Genomic DNA, 19,742 nt, shown 5'->3' on the forward strand with positions numbered 1-19,742 from the left:
CAAAGCTAACCTTAGGTTAAAAGTAGGGGTGGGCCTATCCAATACTTGGGATCTGTATCTGGCCGATCCAGATCTTTTTTGCTGGATCGGGCATTGGACTAACAGGGCCATTACAAATCCGATACTGTGCGTTACTTGTGGTTGTTACTATCATGCTATAGAAAAGTCAGACAGATTTTAAAAGCGCCATAAATGGTTTATACACTAATATATTCAACAGGTTTATGCAAAAAAAAAAAAAAAATGCATATTTGAAGCTATTTTAAGGCCACAAAAACTGAATGTGAATTGTGCTCGCGGAGTTAATGCAGCCGAGACCGATTTCTGCTTTCTCGGACTCGTCTAGAGTTTTTTCCTTCAAAGACTCGGTCTCAGGCCACAGTGAAAGGAGAAGGACTCATAATTTCAGACCGAGTCCTCGAGACCAATGTTCATATAAAAAAACCATACAACACATATTTTTTGTCCATTTCATTTATTTAAGCTCACATTCTACACGAAATGACACACAATGTGTTAAAATAACACATAATGTGTTAAATAGTTTAATACAAAACAATGTGTTAAAATTAACACATCCTTTCTTAGAGTGTAGAAAAATAGGCAGACAATGATAAATGTGGTAGGGATTTTTTTAATGATAGTAAAAGCATAGTCCATAGTAAGACTTTAAGACTGCTCCTCTAAACAATTCCCAATGTAGCTTAGTCTGTAGGCCTAAAGGGGGCCTCACACCAGACGCGCAGCTCAGTGCCAAGCAGCGCCGTTTTAAAAAACTTGAACACATTGTTTTCTATGAGTATACGCACACCAGCGCCTGTCCATGGCGCCCAGCTACGACTCAGTAAGTTGCTCAAATCCCTGTCGCGCCACAGAGCGTCACTCACATAGTTTAACATTACATAACATCATATTTGTCCCAAATCATTAACAACTAACTAACATTGGCTGCTAACGTATATTTTGCATTTTGAAGTAGATGCTATCTGACTAAGCTTGCGCTATTTAATCTGCACTTCCGGTGTACGATACCTCCGAGATGTCCTAGACGCGATGCTGCGCGTCCGGTGTGCGACCCCCTTAACTGTTGATTATTAATTGAGGTGATATTAAATCTTGAATATGAAAACTGACATGTTTTTATGGTCTTGGGCTCGACTCGGTCTCAACTCCTATAGAACTCGGTCTTGACTCGGACTCTATTTGAAAACCAACGGACTCGGTCTCAACTTGGTCTCGACCCTTCAAAGACTCGGTCTTGACTCGGAATAGGCCATCTTGTCCCCATCACTAGTGTGTTATACACACACACACACAGACACACACACACACAATTCCAAATGGATCCATAAAAATACTAGAATCAGATCGGACGATACTCAGAATCAGTGATCGAAATCGGATCAGTACGGAAAAAGTGGTATCAACCCACTCCTAGTTACAAACAGACTACAACATCATCACCACCAAGCTTTCGACAGCTCTTTCAAAACTTTATTTAACACATTTAAAAACATGTTTCCTGATAAGGAAATACTCTTTGTTAGGAATTGTGCCCGTGTTGCTTTGTTTTTAAGATCTTCAAGCGTGATGATGTTTAAAGTCCCTGACAAAGTCTGTAGTCTCATGTAGCAACTTGTTATCAACCGCCCTGTTAAGGACACTTGTTAACTTTATGTTAACTAGGGATGCACCGAATCCAGGATTCGGATTCGGCCGAATACTGGGCTTTTTGACGGGGTTCAGGCGAATCTTAGATTTTTTTCCACCGAACCGAACCCTAGGCTTGCGCTACGCTGGTCGACGTCACGTGGCCGTTGTTTACACACATCGGGTGCTGACGTGGAGATGAGCTTTTTCTTTCGGTGAGCCTTAGGGGCTGGACACACCAAAACTTTTAAACACGGCTGAAAACGCCTTGAGGACGCCAAATGCCAGCTGCTTTTCAGCCGAGCGCTTGGTAGCTGTGATGCTTCAGCTGTGAGCCGGTTGGTTGCTGTGGTAATGTCCCGCCCCTCCTCCACTGTAATTTGACGGTCGTGTGAAAACTGACATTGTTTTCAGCGCGGAGCTGTTTGCTTATTGGAAAAATGAGCATGTCACAACGCATCGCTTTCATTATGCTTAGGCTTATGGTAATTGTCAAAATAGTTTTTCCAACTTGTCATCCTGGCATAATGTACAGTTAAAATTAAATAAAATGAAAAATACACTGCTGTGGACGTTGTTTACTTCATAAAGGTGTTTTACTGTGTTAATGGACTAAGGATGCGAGTAGGATTCGGTATTTGGTTTCGGATTCGGACGAATCTTAAACAGTGAATTCGGTATTCGGCCGAACCCAAAAAATCTGGATTCGGTGCATCCCTAATGTTAACCCAAGATCTTATTTTAAGGAGTTTAACGAAAATCCCATTCAAAAACCCACTGACTTCCAGACGATGAAACCAAAATGCTAAAATGCAAACTCGATTCCAATAAAATACGTCATCCCTATACAGCACCCTGTTTACCTTAATAAATGTTTCTCTACAATGTGTGGAGCTTGGACTGAATCATAACATTTATAGTTGTCTAAGGGCGCACTCACATTATCCAAAACAAACCAAGCCCCAGCGCGATTGTCACCCCTCCCTACTCCCCCAGGTGCACGCACTCACACTGTACTTTTTTGCCCTGTCCCAAATGGCACACTCCGGACTTGTGGTCCTCCTCAGAGTCCACACTTTGATGACATCACGTAGTCCAGACTTTAGGGACCCTTAATGCGAGTCCACATGGGTGCAACGGAGTCGTATTTTGGGACAGACTCGAGCGTCACACCGGAAATAGGTAGAGAAGTTGCCCGTCAGTGTGAGCTCCTCCCTTCCATCGTCTGATTGGTCTGATTGCCCTTTCGCAAGGACTTCTGGGATGGTAAAGTGCGCGAAGCCTGCTGCAGTGCGGGCTTCGCTAAAGACCGCATCAAGGGGGCAAAGGAGGCGCTGATGAGCACACTTCAAGGCATAAAAATGACAGATGGGACACCCTACGGACTCGTAGACTAAGCGAGAACGCGCAATTTAAGGCCACGAGACCGAAAGTCCACATGAAGTGCGCCATTTGGGACAGGGCCTTTATCGATCCGAGTCCGGGTGCGCTTTCGTCATAAAAATGCGATTGTTTTGAAAAAAGCAGGAAGTAAAGCTCTCTCTTAACACTGGAACCCACCGTAATGATAAGTCTGTGTTTTTTATTCGGAGACGTTTGGTGCGCGACTACAGACAGCCCTCACACATTTCATCATATTGCTTGGTTGATCCGTCACGTGTGCAGCTCGGACATTCACGTAACCCCGCTGCTCGCATCAAAAGGTTTTTACGGAGGCAGATGAAGGTGAGTGGTCGCGCAACTGACGTCTTCACCTTTTGAATCGCGCTCTGGCGCGATTGCGCTCACACCACAGCCTTCCGCGCCTGAGCCCAAGTGAAACCCGCTCCGGCCCACCTCTGCAACCCGGCCGCGGCGCGATTAACCAACCCGCGCCCAGGCGCGGAACAGAGTGATCACACTATTCAAACAAACCAGGCTCTGGGGGTCAAACACGCCCGAGCGCGGTTTGGTTTGGATAGTGTGAGTGCGCCCTAACTAAATAAAAATATCACAGGTGTTTCAATGAAAGGCACTAGACTAAACAAACAAACCAAAAAATGTGGAAAACTGACAATAGTTTAGCCAATCAAAAGATTTTGTGGCGCTTGTGCTGCCTGCCTGTCAATCATTTTGTGCAATCCATATATAGCAAACAAGATGGAGAATACTTGAAAGGGGACAGAGAATGAAAAAACATTTTTACCTTGGTAGTCTACCCACATTCACAAACATACAAATAGTGCTAAACATGCTAAACATCTCAGTCTCATAGAAATTCCTCTTTTAGAAATGTCAGCCAGAAAACAGCCAAATCTGAAAAACGGATGCTTATGACATCACAGGCATCTAACTGCCCCTCCACTTTAAAATAATTGGCTCCATTTTTTGAGTGGCAGCAAAGTCAACCAATCAGTAATGAGATTGCAAGTTAAGCCAGTAGGGGGAGCCAAATAGGTGCAAAACCACTTGTTTAAAATCTCCCACCCTAATAGAGCTATCTGAGAAAGGTTTTTAGGAAGCTTCTAAGGCATTACAGACCCCAAAAAAAAAAAATGTTTTGTCTACATATCACATTACAGAACAAGGATAAATACTCCGTTCAATCATTCTATGTCACCTTTGAATAACTTTTTTAGTTTTAATACTAATATTTTTTAGTTTAAAAAAAAATTCAAATTCAATTTTTAGATCTGGTGCAAGATGGTAATTTTGACGACACCATGATGCTTGCTGCTGATAGCTCAACTGGTTGGCAGTGCAAAGGTCATGGGTTCAATTCCCAGGGAACACAAATCAAATGTACTATACTTGGATAAACACATCTATCGAATGCATAAATGTAAACGTAAATTACTCTTCTACTTGTCCTAATTTATAGAACAGTCTTCCTTTATCTGTAAGATCTACTTCGTCTGTTTATGATTTTAAATAAAAGTTACAGTCTTATCTTTCTAGTCTTGCATTTTCTTAATTTTGGTGATGTAAATTTGGGAATGTATTATTACTGTTTTGATTTCTATTTTATTTTATTTATTTATTTTTCTCTGTACAGCACAGTGGTCAACTTTTGTTGTGTTTATTTGTGCTTTATAAATAAATGAAATGAAAATGAAATGACTCTAAGGATGGAGCTTTAGAAAAATGTGCGTGTCTAATTCAGATGTTCACGTCTCATGAGAACATAAATCTCGCATCAATGACATCACAGTTCTCATGTTTAGAAGCTTCCCATCAGGATGTCCACAGGTTTCCATTACACTTAACACCCACCAGCATGTTGCACATCCAAATGGTTTAGATATGAATTTTACTGTCCAGCTGATGGGATGCAGCTTTGATTCGGAGTGGGTCCCTGTGGGTGGCACTGAATTGTGATTGTTTTGTTTCACTTCTAAAGAACCCGTAATTATACTACAGATGGATTTAATATTTTCGAGCATTCTATAAACAGATTTACTGACAAATGAGTCTCATTCTAAATATACGACAGATCTTTCCCTATGTGTTGATGTGTCCAGATTGATTGTGTTTTATACTGTATTATTGTTACTTAAAGCTTTGGGCAAATGCTCTATGAGGCAATAACTCTGGATTAAAGTTTGAAATGCTAAAATGTATTAATAACAACATTATTTTTAATGTTAATATGTATCTGAAATATCCATAAGCAGACGTGAAGACACCATTGGTTTGGGTCAAGTTAGGTTTTAACGGACTGTAAATATAAAACAAATTCAGTCCAGTATAAACACTACGTCTACAAGATGTTAAAGTACCTCAACGTTCGAGAACTTAATTACATACAGACGTCAACGGAGGTTATAGAAATCCATGCACATTTAAAGTTTTGAGATTTCTGCTGAGCTTGGTTAGAAACAGACCGAGAAATCGCAAACTGACAACACTTCACATCGTTCCTCTTGTCTTGCTCAGACAGTCAGCAAAAAATTTACTGGCAGTCTGAACGGTAAAATAAAAACACATGAATATCCCAGTTTCCTACAAACCCGTTCCAAACCACATAAGCATGCGGTTTAAAATCCAAGTAATTCTGATTGTTTCATAATCGTAATGAACAGAGGCAAAACTTCCAGTTTTCCATTCTTCCTTTCCACACTTACAGCTTTTTTTCGGACGCTTAAGCTGTTGCTATGGCAACAGATGCAGACATACTGCATACTGTCTAAACAAAATGGGATTAAATTACTTCCAAATGACTGTGCAGACAGTCCCACAAACACAATTTGGAAAAATAAATCAGGTTCGTGTGCACGTCGTCTACACCTATACAAAGACCGACCTCAAAGAAAATCAGAATGAACGATTATTACCCTTTCGCCTTTGGGTCCCCTCGTGCCACCGAGTCCTCTGGAACCGAGAGGCCCCTGTAGAACACAGAAAACTGAGATCTGAATCCTGTAATCCTGAGTCTCCGGCATGCAAACAAACATCACTTGACCTAATTATAGCTTCAGGGTAAAAGCTCTGTCCTTCAAAGGCCTTCATGTTGTGCTGTTTATGTTTGTACTCTGCTGGACTCATATGAGCTCCAGAACACTGCCAAAGCTTGCATGATGTCAACATTTGCATAATAGCAGTTTTGGGGGTTTTCATTAATTCATTCATCTAGTGTCTGAGCCTGTCCTCAACCTTCTAAATTAGCTGTGTAATGTACAAATGGAAAAATCCAAGACACTGAGTCACTAAGCTTTTAAGGGGGTTTTTGCACTCTTCCAGGATTCTTCTAGAAAGATGCAGACCAGATGATAACATTAAAATGGGAATACCAAAAGCAAAATAATACAAAAAACAGCTGATCTCTGGAGATATGATTCTATGTCATTCATAATGCTGATGGATGGGAAGAGACAGAAATAAATGCAAAAAAATAATCTGTCTGTTGTTTCCCAAAAGTGGATTGTCAACGACTTATCACGGATATGTCTTAAAGGGATAGTTCACCCAAAAAATGAAAATAATGTAATGAAAGACTCCAAACTCGTAAGACAACCGTTCATCTTCGGAAAACACAGTTTAAGATGTTTTAGATTTAGTCCAAAAGATTGTTGACCCTTCATTGATATCTACGTACAGTTTACTCTCCATGTCCAGAAAAGTAATAAAAACATCATCAAAGTAATCCATGTGACATCAGTGGGTCAGTTAAAATGTGTTAAAGCATCAAAAATACATTTTGGTACAAAAATTCCGACTTTATTCAGCATTTTCATCTCTTCCGCGTCTGTTTTGAAGCGAATGCGCGAGACTAAAGTCACGTGACTGCAGTGACGCGACTGATGTGGTATCCTCAGACATGTTTGCAAAGTTTTTATTTCACACTTACAGCGTGAGTCTCCCTCAGACTGTAAACGAAGCCCGGGCGCACAAAAAACCCCAGCTGGGGCGCACCAGATAACACGTCAGCCGCGTCACTCTAGTCACGTGACTTTAGTCTCGGGTATGCGCTTCACAACAGACGCGGGTACAGAAGACAATGCTGAATAAAGCCGTAATTTTTGTTCTTTTTGTACCAAAATGTATTTTTGATGTTTCAACACATTCTAACTGACCCACTGATGTCAAATAGACTACTTTGATGATGTTCTTATTACCTTAATGGACATGGACAGTAAACCATACGTAGATTTTCAATGAAGGGTCAACAAGCTCTCGGACTAAATCTAAAAATTCTAAAAAGATGAACAGAGGTCTTTTGCTGCGTTTACACCAGCCACGGTAGAGACGTGAAGCGTGAGTGATTTCAAAGTTAAGTCATTGTGAAGACGCGTTGACGCACATCTGGAGGTCTCGCGGCGCGGATGAGGTGTTTGGTGCGGCACGGAAGACGCGATTTCGCGCAAATTGAGCGCCTGGCGCGGTACGCTCCATACGCGTGAATGGTGCTTTTTGTGCATTTTGTGTTTGACGTGAATTGCCAGCTTACACCCTAGTTGAAAAATATAAACTTTGGCCGAATATCGTGCCGCGTTAACCAATCAGGAGCCTGCTTGCTGCTGTGGCGGCAGCCCCGCCCGGAGACACTCATTCAACATGAAGGAACGCTTGATACTGTACGAAGCAGTCACCCGGAGCTATACGACACAAGTTCTTATTTCTATAGAGACAGGAATAAAAAGGACCTCGCTTGGAAGAGTGTCAGTGAGGACATTGGGCAACCTGGTAAGTTGTAAAACGCATTTCACTTTTGAGTCATGTGACGTTTATCGACCGCGAGAGTTTATAACTCTCTCGACAAATGCACAATCAACATCAGTCATCTTGCAAACAGACAACGGCACAGCACTCTGCCCCTCTTACAAGAAGTGGATTTTGCCTCTGACACGCGTCAAATGCTTGTTTTTTCCGCACGTCTACTTCGCTCTAGACGCGCGAATGCATTCAAACTGTTCAAGCGGCAAACTAGGCGTGGGACACGCGATTTTTACGCCTGAAACACGGTTGGTGTAAACGCAGCATTACGAGTTTGGAATGACATGAGGGTGAGTAATTAATGACATTATTTTCATTTTTGGGTGAACTATCCCTTTAAGTAGCACAGAACTATTCTAATTCTAATTCAGTTAGATTTTTTCACTTATTATAGCTAAATGAACTCTAAATTAGAGTATTCATGTGTAGAGGTGTATAACTGATATTAGATCTACGTCCTTGCGTAAACTGTTTAGACAGGGAGAGTTTGTGACGTTTGGTAAGATAAAAACAAGAACATAATTTTTTTTACAGTTCTTTTTTAAGAATGCATAACATTAACTTACTGGTGTACCTGCTGGTCCTGATGGTCCCCTCTCACCTGGAGCCCCTGGGTGTCCCTAAAAACACACAGACACATTATAACAAACAGCATTTAAAAAACATTTATTTATTTATGCAGTTATTTATTATCCCAGCATCTATGGCTATATTCAGGGCAAGAATTGGGCTGCGTTCCCCGAAACCTTCTTAGCTCTACGTCGTTCTTGAGTTGTACCTTAAGCTGTACCTTATCGTTAATACGTGTTTCCCGAAACGTTCTTAGTTACGTATCACTTCTGTAAGTCGTTCGTTCGGAAGGTTGGTCTGGAGCAATCTTAGCTATACCTTATCCCACTTGACTCCGCTAGGGGCCATGACTGTGATAAAAGCTTGTGTAGATTGCAGTCTATATAACTAAATATCTGTTTAAAAAAATTCGAAGTACACTCCGTGTTAAATTAGGCATTTTTTATTTATTTAAAGAATAAAACATCCACATAATTAGACATTATTACACTGATGGTTGTTAGATTTTTTATATTTTTTTCCAAAGGAACATCAGCTGTGAACTATTATTACAGGCTAAAGAAACTATTAAAAAAAGATTTTGGGTGGAGGAGTTGGTGAAACTATGGCAGGCAGCTATACAGCGAATCTTACTATTTCAGTTGAGCATTTCATATCCGTTAAATCTTTAGTTTACCGGCTATTTTAGATGCAAATAAAACAAATCAAGTTAAAAAATCGCATGCCACAGGAGCACATTCATCACGAAATCATAATTGTATTTTCCTAAATATTATTATTGATGTTAATTCGACTTTGCATCGAAGTTTTTTTAATGTTTTATAACTTTGAGGCAACTGCATGCCATATTCTTTATAAACATTAAAAAGAAAATGCTCCACTTGATAATTGCTTGTATAAGGTCAACAAATTTTCCACATTAAAACTAATCAAAGCTTAAACCTAAAACAATCATACTATATATTTATATATCATATAATATATATTTTATGTTATATTTAAGGTAAACAGACAGGCACGACTCCAGAAATGCGTCCATTAAGCGTTATCCGCATTGTAAACGCGCTGCTTGCGCAGCGTGAACTAATGAACAACAATTTGTTTTTCTATATTTTAAGTGTAATGCCAAGCCAGGTGACTTGCACGACCCACCTTATTTCCCTGTGCAATGCATTTATTGGGAACCCCTAATATAAATTATCCTTTAAAGTGAAGGAATAATGGATGCATTGGAGCAGTTTATGCATTATACTTTTGGACATGAAGTTGCGAGTTTTGCACGGGTTTGATATAAAATAAAATATACACGGTTTATATTTAGTTGTTTGCAATTTGAAATATTTTTACCAGATATTCCTAATAAATGTAACTTGAACTATTTCTGAAATGTTTCTTTAATAAATAACACCGCTCTCTGATAACGCAGCGAAAGTACCTATTACATAAGGTGAACAATTGATTGTCGAGCATTCGATATCAACCTATTCAGCACCATCGCCATGGACAGCACCTGGTAACGTCGTACGTAAGAAAGTATACCTTAAGAAACCCGCTAAGGTACAGTTCGGGAAACACGCCTAGAAAAGGTAAACCTGTAGTTAAGGTTTAACTTAAGAGTCTTCGTAGCGCGCTAAGAGTCAACGTTATCGGGAAACGCAGCCCTGGTTAATCTACACACAAGTTGAGTGAATGACAATTTTTTTTTTTTTTTTTTAAATCTGTATGTACCAGTATTTGTTGTCCATGTCAATAAAATAAAAGAGTTTGAAATGGTGTAGAAATGTTCAAAGAACAACAAACCTTTGTGAAAGAAAGAAAATGTCCTTGCTTTTGTCTTTCCAGTGCCTTGAATTTGGTTTTAACTGACATTGTTCCCAAACCACTTTTGGCTTAGCAAACGTCTACGATTTCCTTAAGTCATTGTAAAGGAAACTACTGCTATATTGGCTATTCTGATTATCTCATGAATAGAAAATGGATGATTAAGCATTTTCCCACACGATTCTACTTTCCAACACTTCTAGCCATCTGCAGGATTACTGTGACAGACGATTAAGAGGAAATTAAAAGCCATGATGCTCTTGAGAGCAGAGATGAGGTACAGACATGCTGCCTACCATTGCTCCTTTTTCTCCGGGTGGTCCTGGCAGCCCAATCTCACCACGATCCCCCTAAAACACAAGAACCAGAAGTAATGCTAACACCACATAAGAAAGCAATGCTAACACTGTGCTGACCTTTAAGCAAGAAAACCCAAATGTCAGCATGATTTAGTATTGAAGAGATGCAGAATAGTCAGATGGGGGAGTTGTCATAAGGGTTGTTACTCACTAACTACATGGTTTTGAATCGAATGTCCAATTTTCCTCGGTCAATGGTTAAAATGTTGGGTTCAAACTATAAATCAAACTCGAAGGTATGCACAATGAAACCACAGTGGCAGGAATCAACTATATAATAAAGGTAGATTAAACTTTAAAACTGTGATAAAGGTAGTTTTTCACAGATGATAGAGCAGGGCGTCAATAATAGTAGAAATATTTCACAACCCTGAGAAATATTTATTAAAGTAAAACGTGTGACAACCAGCCCCGGCCCTTATCATGCCACGACACTGTATAAAAATGGTTGGTTTAGCTTAAAGGATTAGTCCATTTTCTTAAAAGAAAAATCCAGATAATTTACTCACCACCATGTCATCCAAAATGTTGATGTCTTTCTTTGTTCAGTCCAGAAGAAATTATGTTTTTTGAGAAAAACATTGCAGGATTTTTCTCATTTTAATGGACTTTAATAGAGCCCAACATTTAATACTTAACTCAACACTTAACAGTTTTTTTCAACGGAGTTTCAAAGGACTATAAACAATCCTAAACGATGCATAAGGGTCTTATCTAGCAAAACGATTGTCATTTTTAACAAGAAAAATAACAAATATACACTTTTAAAGCACAACTTCTCATCTAGATCCGATCCAGCGTGACCTAACGTAAATGCGTGGTGACGTAGGGAGGTCACGTGTTACATATATAAAACGCACATTTGTGGACCATTGTAAACAATAAACTGACACAAAGACATTAATTAGTATCAGTTGACATACAACAACGTAGGAAAGGTCCTCTTTCAACACACTTGTAAACACTGGGGCGGAGTTTCGCGTTCGTCCTCTGTGACCTCTTGACGTCATGACGTATTGCATGGGGTCAGCTGGCGCATCACGACCGGATCTACATGACGAGAAGTTGTGCTTTGGAGGTGTGTATTTGTTGTTTTTCTTGTCAAGAATGACAATCGTTTTGCTGGGTGGGACCCTTGTGCCTCGTTTGGGATTGTTTATAGTCCTTTGAAACTCTGTTGAAAAAACTGTGTTGAGTTAAGTATTGAATGTTGGGCTCTATTAAGGTCCATCAAAATGAGAAAAATCCTGCAATGTTTTCCTCAAAAAACACAATTTCCTCCCGACTGAACAAAGAAAGACATCAACATTTTGGATGACATGGTGGTGAGTAAATTATGTGGATTTTTCTTTTAAGAAAATGGACTAATCCTTTAAAACAAAGTTACGTAGTTGCCTTACATTTTTGAGCTAATTTAACTTAAAAATATTAGTTGACACATTATATTTTTTTGAATTAACATTTTTAAAGGGGACATTTTTTACAAGACTTTTTTAAAGATGTAAAATAAATCTTTGGTGTCCACAGAGTGTGTATGTGAAGTTCTAGCCCAAATTACCCCATATATCCTTTTTTATAGCATGTTAAAATTGCCACTTTGTAGGTGTGAGCAAAAATGTGCCGTTTTTAGGTGTGTCTTTTAAAATGCAAATGAGTTGATCTCTGCACTAAATGGCAGTGCCGTGGTTGGATAGGGCAATTAAAGGATTAGTCAATTTTTCTTTAAAAAATCCAGATAATTTACTCACCACCATGTCATCCAAAATGTTGATGTCTTTCTTTGTTCAATAGAGAAGAAATTTTGTTTTTTGAGGAAAACATTCCAGGATTTTCTCATTTTAATGTATTTTAATGGACCCCAACACTTAACAGTTTTAATGCAGTTTAAAATTGCAGTTTCAAAGGACTCTAAACAATCCCAAACGAGGCATAATCTAGCGAAACGATTGTAAAAATATGCACTTTTAAACCACAACTTCTCGTTTTCCTCCGGTCCTGTGATGCGCCAGCGCGACCTCACGTAATCCGTCATCACGTCAAGAGGTCACGGATGACGTATGCGAAACTACGCCCCAGTGTTTACAAGTGTGGAGAAAGAGGACCGTTCCCACATTGTTGTATGTTGAATGATACTAATTAATGTCTTTGTGTCAGTTTATTGTTTAAAATGGTCCGCAAGTGTGCGTTTCACATATGTAACACGTGACCTTTCCACGGCATTACGCAATTACCTGAGGTCGCGCTGGCGCGTCACAGGACCAAAGATAGATGAAAAGTTGTGGTTTAAAGTGCATATTTTTTCTTTTTCTTGCCAAACATGACAATCATTTCGCTAGATAAGACCCTCATGCTTTGTTTGGAATTGTTTAGAGTCCTTTGAAACTGCAATTTTAAACTGCATTAAAACTGTTACATGCTGGTGTCCATTAAAATGAGAAAAATCCTGGAATGTTTTTCTCAAAAAACATAATTTCTTCTCGACTAAACAAAGAAAGACATATTAACATTTTGGATGACATGGTGGTGAGTAAGTTATCTAGATTTTTTTTAAAAAATGGACTAATTACCCCCTTCTGACATCACAAGAGGAGCCAAATTTACCTTAACTTTTTATGTGCTTGCAGAGAATGGTTTACCAAAACCAAGTTACTGGGTTGATCTTTTTCACATTTTCTAGGTTGATACAAGGACGGGGGGCCCAATTATAGCACTTAAACATGGAAAAAGTCAGATTCAAAAGGTTCAATTAACTCAAAACTTTAAGGAAACCAAGTAACCAACAAATTTTTTTTTACAGTGCATACACATTTGTAAAGAGATGCACTCTACATGCAGTATACAACAGGGACGATCTTCAGAATTTTCATCTAATGTGAATTTACCATAAATGTGGCTAAATGTTGCAAGAACAAATGACCTCACTAACCTTTTCTCCAGCAACCCCCGTCTCACCGACAGGCCCAATGAAACCAGCAGAACCCTTTGGAAAAGGGTGTACAAAATTGATTAACTAAAACAAGCAGAAAAATAAATAATTAAACATGTTAATACACAAAAATAAAGCATTTACCCTCTCACCAAGCATCCCAGCCTCTCCTGTAATTCCAGGCTCTCCCTACAGCAAAGGATCACAGTTAGCAATGTATACCGTGAACACAACTTGCACAATGTCGGGGCACCACTCCATGTCCAGTGTAAAATCTCGGGCCCTGAAGTAAAAACAGTACTGGAACACTTAAATATTGTAACCATTTGGCAGTGATGAATTTCTTACCTTCATTCCATCTTCCCCTGGACTTCCAGGAAAACCCTTCCTCCCCAGTCTGCCCTGAACAGAAAGCAAAAATGACCCATAGTACTAGACTCCCGATTCTCTGAACCTCCTCCCTGATATCTCATTAGCTGCATGCCACCCTGACGCCAAAGTCCTCCATCTACCGACATATCAAATCTCAGAGGGAGGAATGTCATTAAAATCTGCTTCGAAATGTATCCATGTATCTCACAGCTTTATATAAACAAAACCCAGAGGTGCTTATTTTGGAAACTAGATAGATTTTCTCCGGCCAGCTATTAGCTAACGTCTGACCCTCGGCCCCTATTAGCTAAATTACCCACACTTTGCACCAGCTGCTTCAAACTATGGACACTTGAAGTGTTTCTGAAGCTCAACTGGTAGAGCGATTAGACAGCAGCGCAAAAGGTCATGGGTTCAATCCCAAGGGAACACAAATACTTACAAACCGTGGTGTATATACCTTGTAAAGCACCACAAGTCGCTTTGGATAAAAGCAGAAAATTACACAACTTCCTTAGTTGAGTAAAAGTACAGATACTACTGGTCAAATATTACTATCAAATATTTTTGAAATATATTTACATTTATACTTTTTTTGCTGTATAGGTAAACTGGGTTAAATTTAAGGTAATGCGCCACTCACTCATCTCTTGCCATCTGTTTGTAGAGCAAGCTTTGAAATAAGGCCAGGCTATTCTTTACTACAGCAAACACATACAGTCAGACTTATATTTATGAAGCATTCAGAGCTTAAAAAAGTTGTTTCAGGGAAGTTGTTTCATTTTTGTGTTTATTTATCAATTGTAGAAGAGTTTGGGGAATAACAAACTAGCTAAACACCTCAAAATACTAAGCCGCAACACTGCAACTCTTCCTAAATTGTACACACAAGCACATTGGCCCTCATTTATCATTCTTGCGTAGAAGCGGGCGTATATGTTGGCGTAAGATTATGCTTACACTCCTCTCACCGCCTGATTTATGAAACTGTGCGTACCTTTGAAATTCAGGTGTAAGCAATATCTGCCCTTCATAAATGCCGCGGCTGAAAACGATCGTCATTAGAATAACACGCCTATATAAATTCAAGTCTCCACCTCCCCCACGCCCTCATTTTATGACATTGACACATGGAAGACGGCAAAGAAGAGAAACAAGAAAAGAAACAAAATTGTTTTATTTGGGAGTTTAAACAGCGGGATTAAAGACACGTTAATAATTGCATGACATTTTGTAATATTTGTATTATTATTTTTTATTATTAATGACGCTTATTGATATTTAGAATAATACTTATTTATTATTATTATTTACTGTTGCCTACATCTAAATTATATGTCTGCTTAATGGTTCGGTTAGGTTTGTTTTTTTTAATAATATTTTAAAATGATGTTGTAACTTTTGTGTTGTTCTGTATTTACATACAGTTGTTTGTTAGCTAAGATCCAGTTTGATACGGAGCTCAAATTATGATACACATAATTATGCCAGAGCCCTTTGTGTTTTCTAGAAGATTAATTGAACCTTGCTAATAGTACAGAGCAAAAATTATCACATGAATGTTATAAACGTCCAAAACTATTATTTTCGTTTAAACTAACAGGCATACAATTTGACTTTTAAATTTATTTCTATCTTTTATTATTATTTTTATTTATGACACACACACACACACCAAGGTTGTGTATTAAATACGAGTGCCGAGATATTGTAATATTTCATTTCATTTTACGTAAACTACCCTGCTCCCGGACACATAATAAATGATACACCAAATTATGTGTCAGCATACTGTTGGCTTGTGATCTTTCAAATTTCATACATTAGAGGCGAAGCTTTGCAGCAACACTAATTATGTGTTCAGAAATATTTCTGCATCAGTTATCATGCGGGGTAAACATTAAATGCTGCTTCAAATTAATTCAAATTAACAATTTGCTTCCACGACATCCACATGTTTTACTAGGCTAATTTATAATTTGAAGTAATAATAATTGTAATAGTAATTAAGAAATATTATAATAATTAATTCCAAGAAACAAACTGTTGAATATCGGGAACAAATTTTATATTTATGGCCATACTTTAGACTAAATAAGAAAAAGAAGTGTCCATAATGTAGCATAAATGATAATTCGTGGCCATGATTTTGTCCGCTTGTCATCATGATCGGATTTGGCTCCATTCAACACAAGCATTTTACCTTACCTATTTATGCATTTATTTATCATCGAATGGTATGTAACTAGCTTACCTTTTGATGCATTACCATGTTTTCGTAGCACATCCTTGTGCTTTCTTGCAATGTGGCGCTTCAGATTCCAGAATGAATATTTGCTAACTTTTGCAGTCTCTCCGCACTCCCTTTCAATTTTTTCTTCCTGTCCAATCTTAAGTTTGATTTTTACTTTACATTTATGTATAAGGCTTGAATTCCATAACTTATTGCTAGACGTTTTTACAGATTCTCAACTAGCAAATTATCAAAGAGCGTTCAACGAGCGGTGCTGAGCGAGCGGAATTTTCGGAAAGGCGCTCTGATGGTAATATTCATCAGATCAACGCTCCGCTCACATGCTCTGCCCTGAAACATCAGGTAAAGCGCACAGGCTCGCAACTGAAGGAATACATATGCATACAAATCAAATACTTTGGTAAAGTCACACAAATTAAACATTGAAGTTCATGTTACACAAAAAAAAAAACATTTAAGTTTATAATTACTATGTTGTTGTTGTTTTTTTTTACAGTGGGTCATAATATATCATATACTATTTTAGTTTGTCAGTGCGTTTTGTTGTGTTAGGAATTTTTTTCTGTGCATTTCCTTAACTCAAAACGTGCGTACACCACCTCCTGAGCTGGCGTAGGATTTGAGCGTGCCGTACGCCAACGTCCATATTGATAAATCTCGAAGTCACCGTGGTTTTGGGTGTACGCTGGAAATTTGGTGTACGCACTTTTGATAAATGAGGGCCATTGTGTTCTCACTCATTTGGTCTGTATAGACTTTCATGTGAAATAAACATTTCCTCCCAAAACCCTCCAATCACTCCAATGTCATTTTATTAAATGTCTCAAACATGCACCAGAAGCAATATCATCATATCTCTAATGTATGAATGTACATTCATTGGGAGGGGCAGAGTGTTGCGTTAGCAGCCAAAATGGTCATGGGTTCGAATCCATAATGATAAAAATTGCATCCATGGACGTCGCTTTGGATAAAAGAATCCACCAAAATGCATGATCGTAAATGTAAAAATGGCTAACGTGAAGCAGCATCAATAGCTTTGCTAGAACTTCTCTAGTGTGTTATTACTGCATGTTCATGTATACAGTGAACATAATATCATGACAGCACTCACCTCTAGTCCTGGATCACCAGCTGGTCCTGTTGGGCCCTGATCTCCCTGAGATTTAAAACAAGGTCAATATTAATTTGGATAGAGTATGTGTCTTCAAAATAAATGTAATGGGGAAATTAACCCTTTCTTATCTTTGTGTTACTATGCATATCTGCAATCATCATTGGTCTGTGTCTTTTAATGGTATGCAAATGTGAAGACAACGTGTGCTGTACTGGTGCTGGTGTGTGAAGGTTTTGGAAAGCAACTTTGTGCCTTGTTGTGATGGCAGTACTAGATGCCTAGGTGTCACGTATAACAGTAGTCTTTACAGATTTGGTAATTTAGTCCTTCATATACAGTGTTTACACAAATATTGGGATTGTAACAAAGGAGGTCTTACCTCTGGTCCAGGAACTCCTATAGGACCTGGAAGCCCTCTCGCTCCTGCAGTTCCCTGAATAACATAAAAGAACATGTAATACTTGATGGTGACTGGTCAACAGTAGCAATATGGTCAGATGATCATTATTAGGAAAACAAGCCCACAAGACCCCCACGCTTAGTGAACAGCTCCTGGTATGGGATTTTTGTTTTTGGACAGTACACAGACCCCTATTGAGTACCCCTGCACGACTAAAAATAACAAATGTTATCCTAATCTCATAATTATTAAACTATTGCCTGTATTTCACAAACATGCGCAGAATTTTGTACTTATATTGTAATAATTCAAAGAGCTAAAATCCTCAAAGATAATCAGTTAATACAGAGAGAAGTTTCACACCTTTGGGCCCTCGACACCATTTTGCCCTGGTGCTCCGATATCCCCTGGATAACCCTGAGGAAAAAGCAATGACAATTAGATGCGGTCTTCATAACTTTGTGGCATTCATTGCACTTAATTTAAAAAATAGACTCCCACTGTCACGACTAGTCTCCACCGCTAAGAGTTATTGGAAGGCTGTGTGAGCTTTATAAACAATCGCAAATGAATGGTCATCCCTCTGCAGTGCTTAAAATAAACACAAAATGAACGATTAGGAAAACAGTTACCTCAGGACCAGGTGGACCTTGCAAACCCTCCGGCCCGGGATCTCCACGCTTTCCCTAACAGAATGACAGGACAGACCACTGGCTTTAATATGGATATTTATCAACACTTAAGGATGGCTGAAATAAATCAACTTATGCTTGGCAAAATATAATAATAAAATGGATTAACCTGTGGCCCTGGCTTCCCTTGAATACCCTGTAAACCGGGTAAGCCCTGAATGCCCTGGAAAATCCAATGAATCATCACAAAAGACATAAAAACTGTCACCTTGGTATGCTTAAATAAACAACTACGCACATACAGACGCACACACGGGTGCTATGTACTGTAGACTGTGGCTCAAATACCTTGTCACCCTGAAATCCAGGTTCTCCTGGTTGCCCGGGCCAACCGACTTCACCCTGTGAATAGAGACAAGACAAAGTCAAAAGCCACTTTGAGCCTGGATGTCTCACCAATTTAATCTCGATCATTAGTCAAAGTTCTTCAGCGTTCTGTGGTCATGTTACAATGTGGTTGAGGTTAAGTTGTAGACATGGAGACAGGGAATCATTCCCAAAACATTTTCTGCCAGCAAAATCTAACATTTAAGCATAGGCTGGCAGCAATGATTGGTTCTCGGTTGCATGGGCGTTGGAACAATTACATGTGGGTGGGACAAGACCCACCCACTTTTTAAAACCAATGATAATGAACTCACTCACATTTCTCTAATTTAACACATATGTCTGTTCACTTGTCAGACCGGCGTCAGTCAAATCCATCCCACTAGAGCAGGGTTCCTCAGATCCTACCCTGGAGAGCCAGAGTTTAGCTACAACCTTGATCAAACACACTTGAGCAAGCTAACCAATGTCTTCACAATCTCTAGAAAATCACAGGTAGGTGTGATTGATTAGGGTTGATGCTAAACTCTGCAGGGCACTGGCCCTCCGGGTTAGGATTTGAGGAACCCTCGAGAAATGCCCATATAAATTAAACTCCATTCCACATTTTAGCTACAGCCTTGCCTTCCTGACCTTTCGGCTTCGGATGGCCATGCTTGGTTGCATTAGTAGTGCAATGATTGTGGGTTCGAATCCCAGAGAAAAAAAACACCTTCTTCCAGCATAAATGTAAATAAATGTATACCTAGTTTTGCTTTATAAATAAAAACAAAAACGTACCAATGCTGTTTTCTACATATGGTTAGACATGTCCAACCCAACATCTCATGAGTATGAGATTTTGCATTTGTAATAAAACGTAATGAGGCATGATACACTGAATCAACACTTTTTAAGATGAAGGAGGCTGCATGCATGTATAATATGTCACCATAGTCAATCACAATTGGCATTAAATGTAAAATAAGACTAAAAAGCCAATCTTCACTTTGAGCTTAGTCACAAAGTTACCCTTTAAATAATTTTACCATCAGACGTAAAAATACTATGATTGTCAAGTAC

At 38.9% G+C, this 19,742-nt stretch overlaps 1 protein-coding gene across 3 annotated transcripts in view; it reads right to left on the bottom strand.

The window, feature by feature from the left end:
• The window catches only part of col27a1b (collagen, type XXVII, alpha 1b), a 116,260-nt gene that overhangs the window by 25,696 nt on the left and 70,822 nt on the right, over positions 1-19,742 (bottom strand). For all 3 annotated transcript variants that reach the window (XR_008643355.2, XM_055200709.2, XM_055200706.2), the window contains exons 17-28: positions 18,642-18,695; positions 18,463-18,516; positions 18,294-18,347; positions 18,025-18,078; positions 17,641-17,694; positions 17,259-17,303; positions 13,867-13,920; positions 13,663-13,707; positions 13,519-13,572; positions 10,530-10,583; positions 8,409-8,462; positions 5,964-6,017 (exon numbers count right to left, since the gene is read on the bottom strand). Coding sequence is in view for 2 of the 3 variants with exons in the window: in XM_055200709.2 (XP_055056684.2) it covers positions 5,964-6,017; positions 8,409-8,462; positions 10,530-10,583; positions 13,519-13,572; positions 13,663-13,707; positions 13,867-13,920; positions 17,259-17,303; positions 17,641-17,694; positions 18,025-18,078; positions 18,294-18,347; positions 18,463-18,516; positions 18,642-18,695 (630 nt within the window). In the remaining variant the exon portion in view is untranslated. The remainder of the gene's footprint in view (positions 1-5,963; positions 6,018-8,408; positions 8,463-10,529; positions 10,584-13,518; positions 13,573-13,662; positions 13,708-13,866; positions 13,921-17,258; positions 17,304-17,640; positions 17,695-18,024; positions 18,079-18,293; positions 18,348-18,462; positions 18,517-18,641; positions 18,696-19,742) is intronic.

This window comes from Misgurnus anguillicaudatus, chromosome 22 (genome assembly GCF_027580225.2).
Source record: "Misgurnus anguillicaudatus chromosome 22, ASM2758022v2, whole genome shotgun sequence".
In the NCBI taxonomy this organism is placed as follows: domain Eukaryota; kingdom Metazoa; phylum Chordata; class Actinopteri; order Cypriniformes; family Cobitidae; genus Misgurnus; species Misgurnus anguillicaudatus.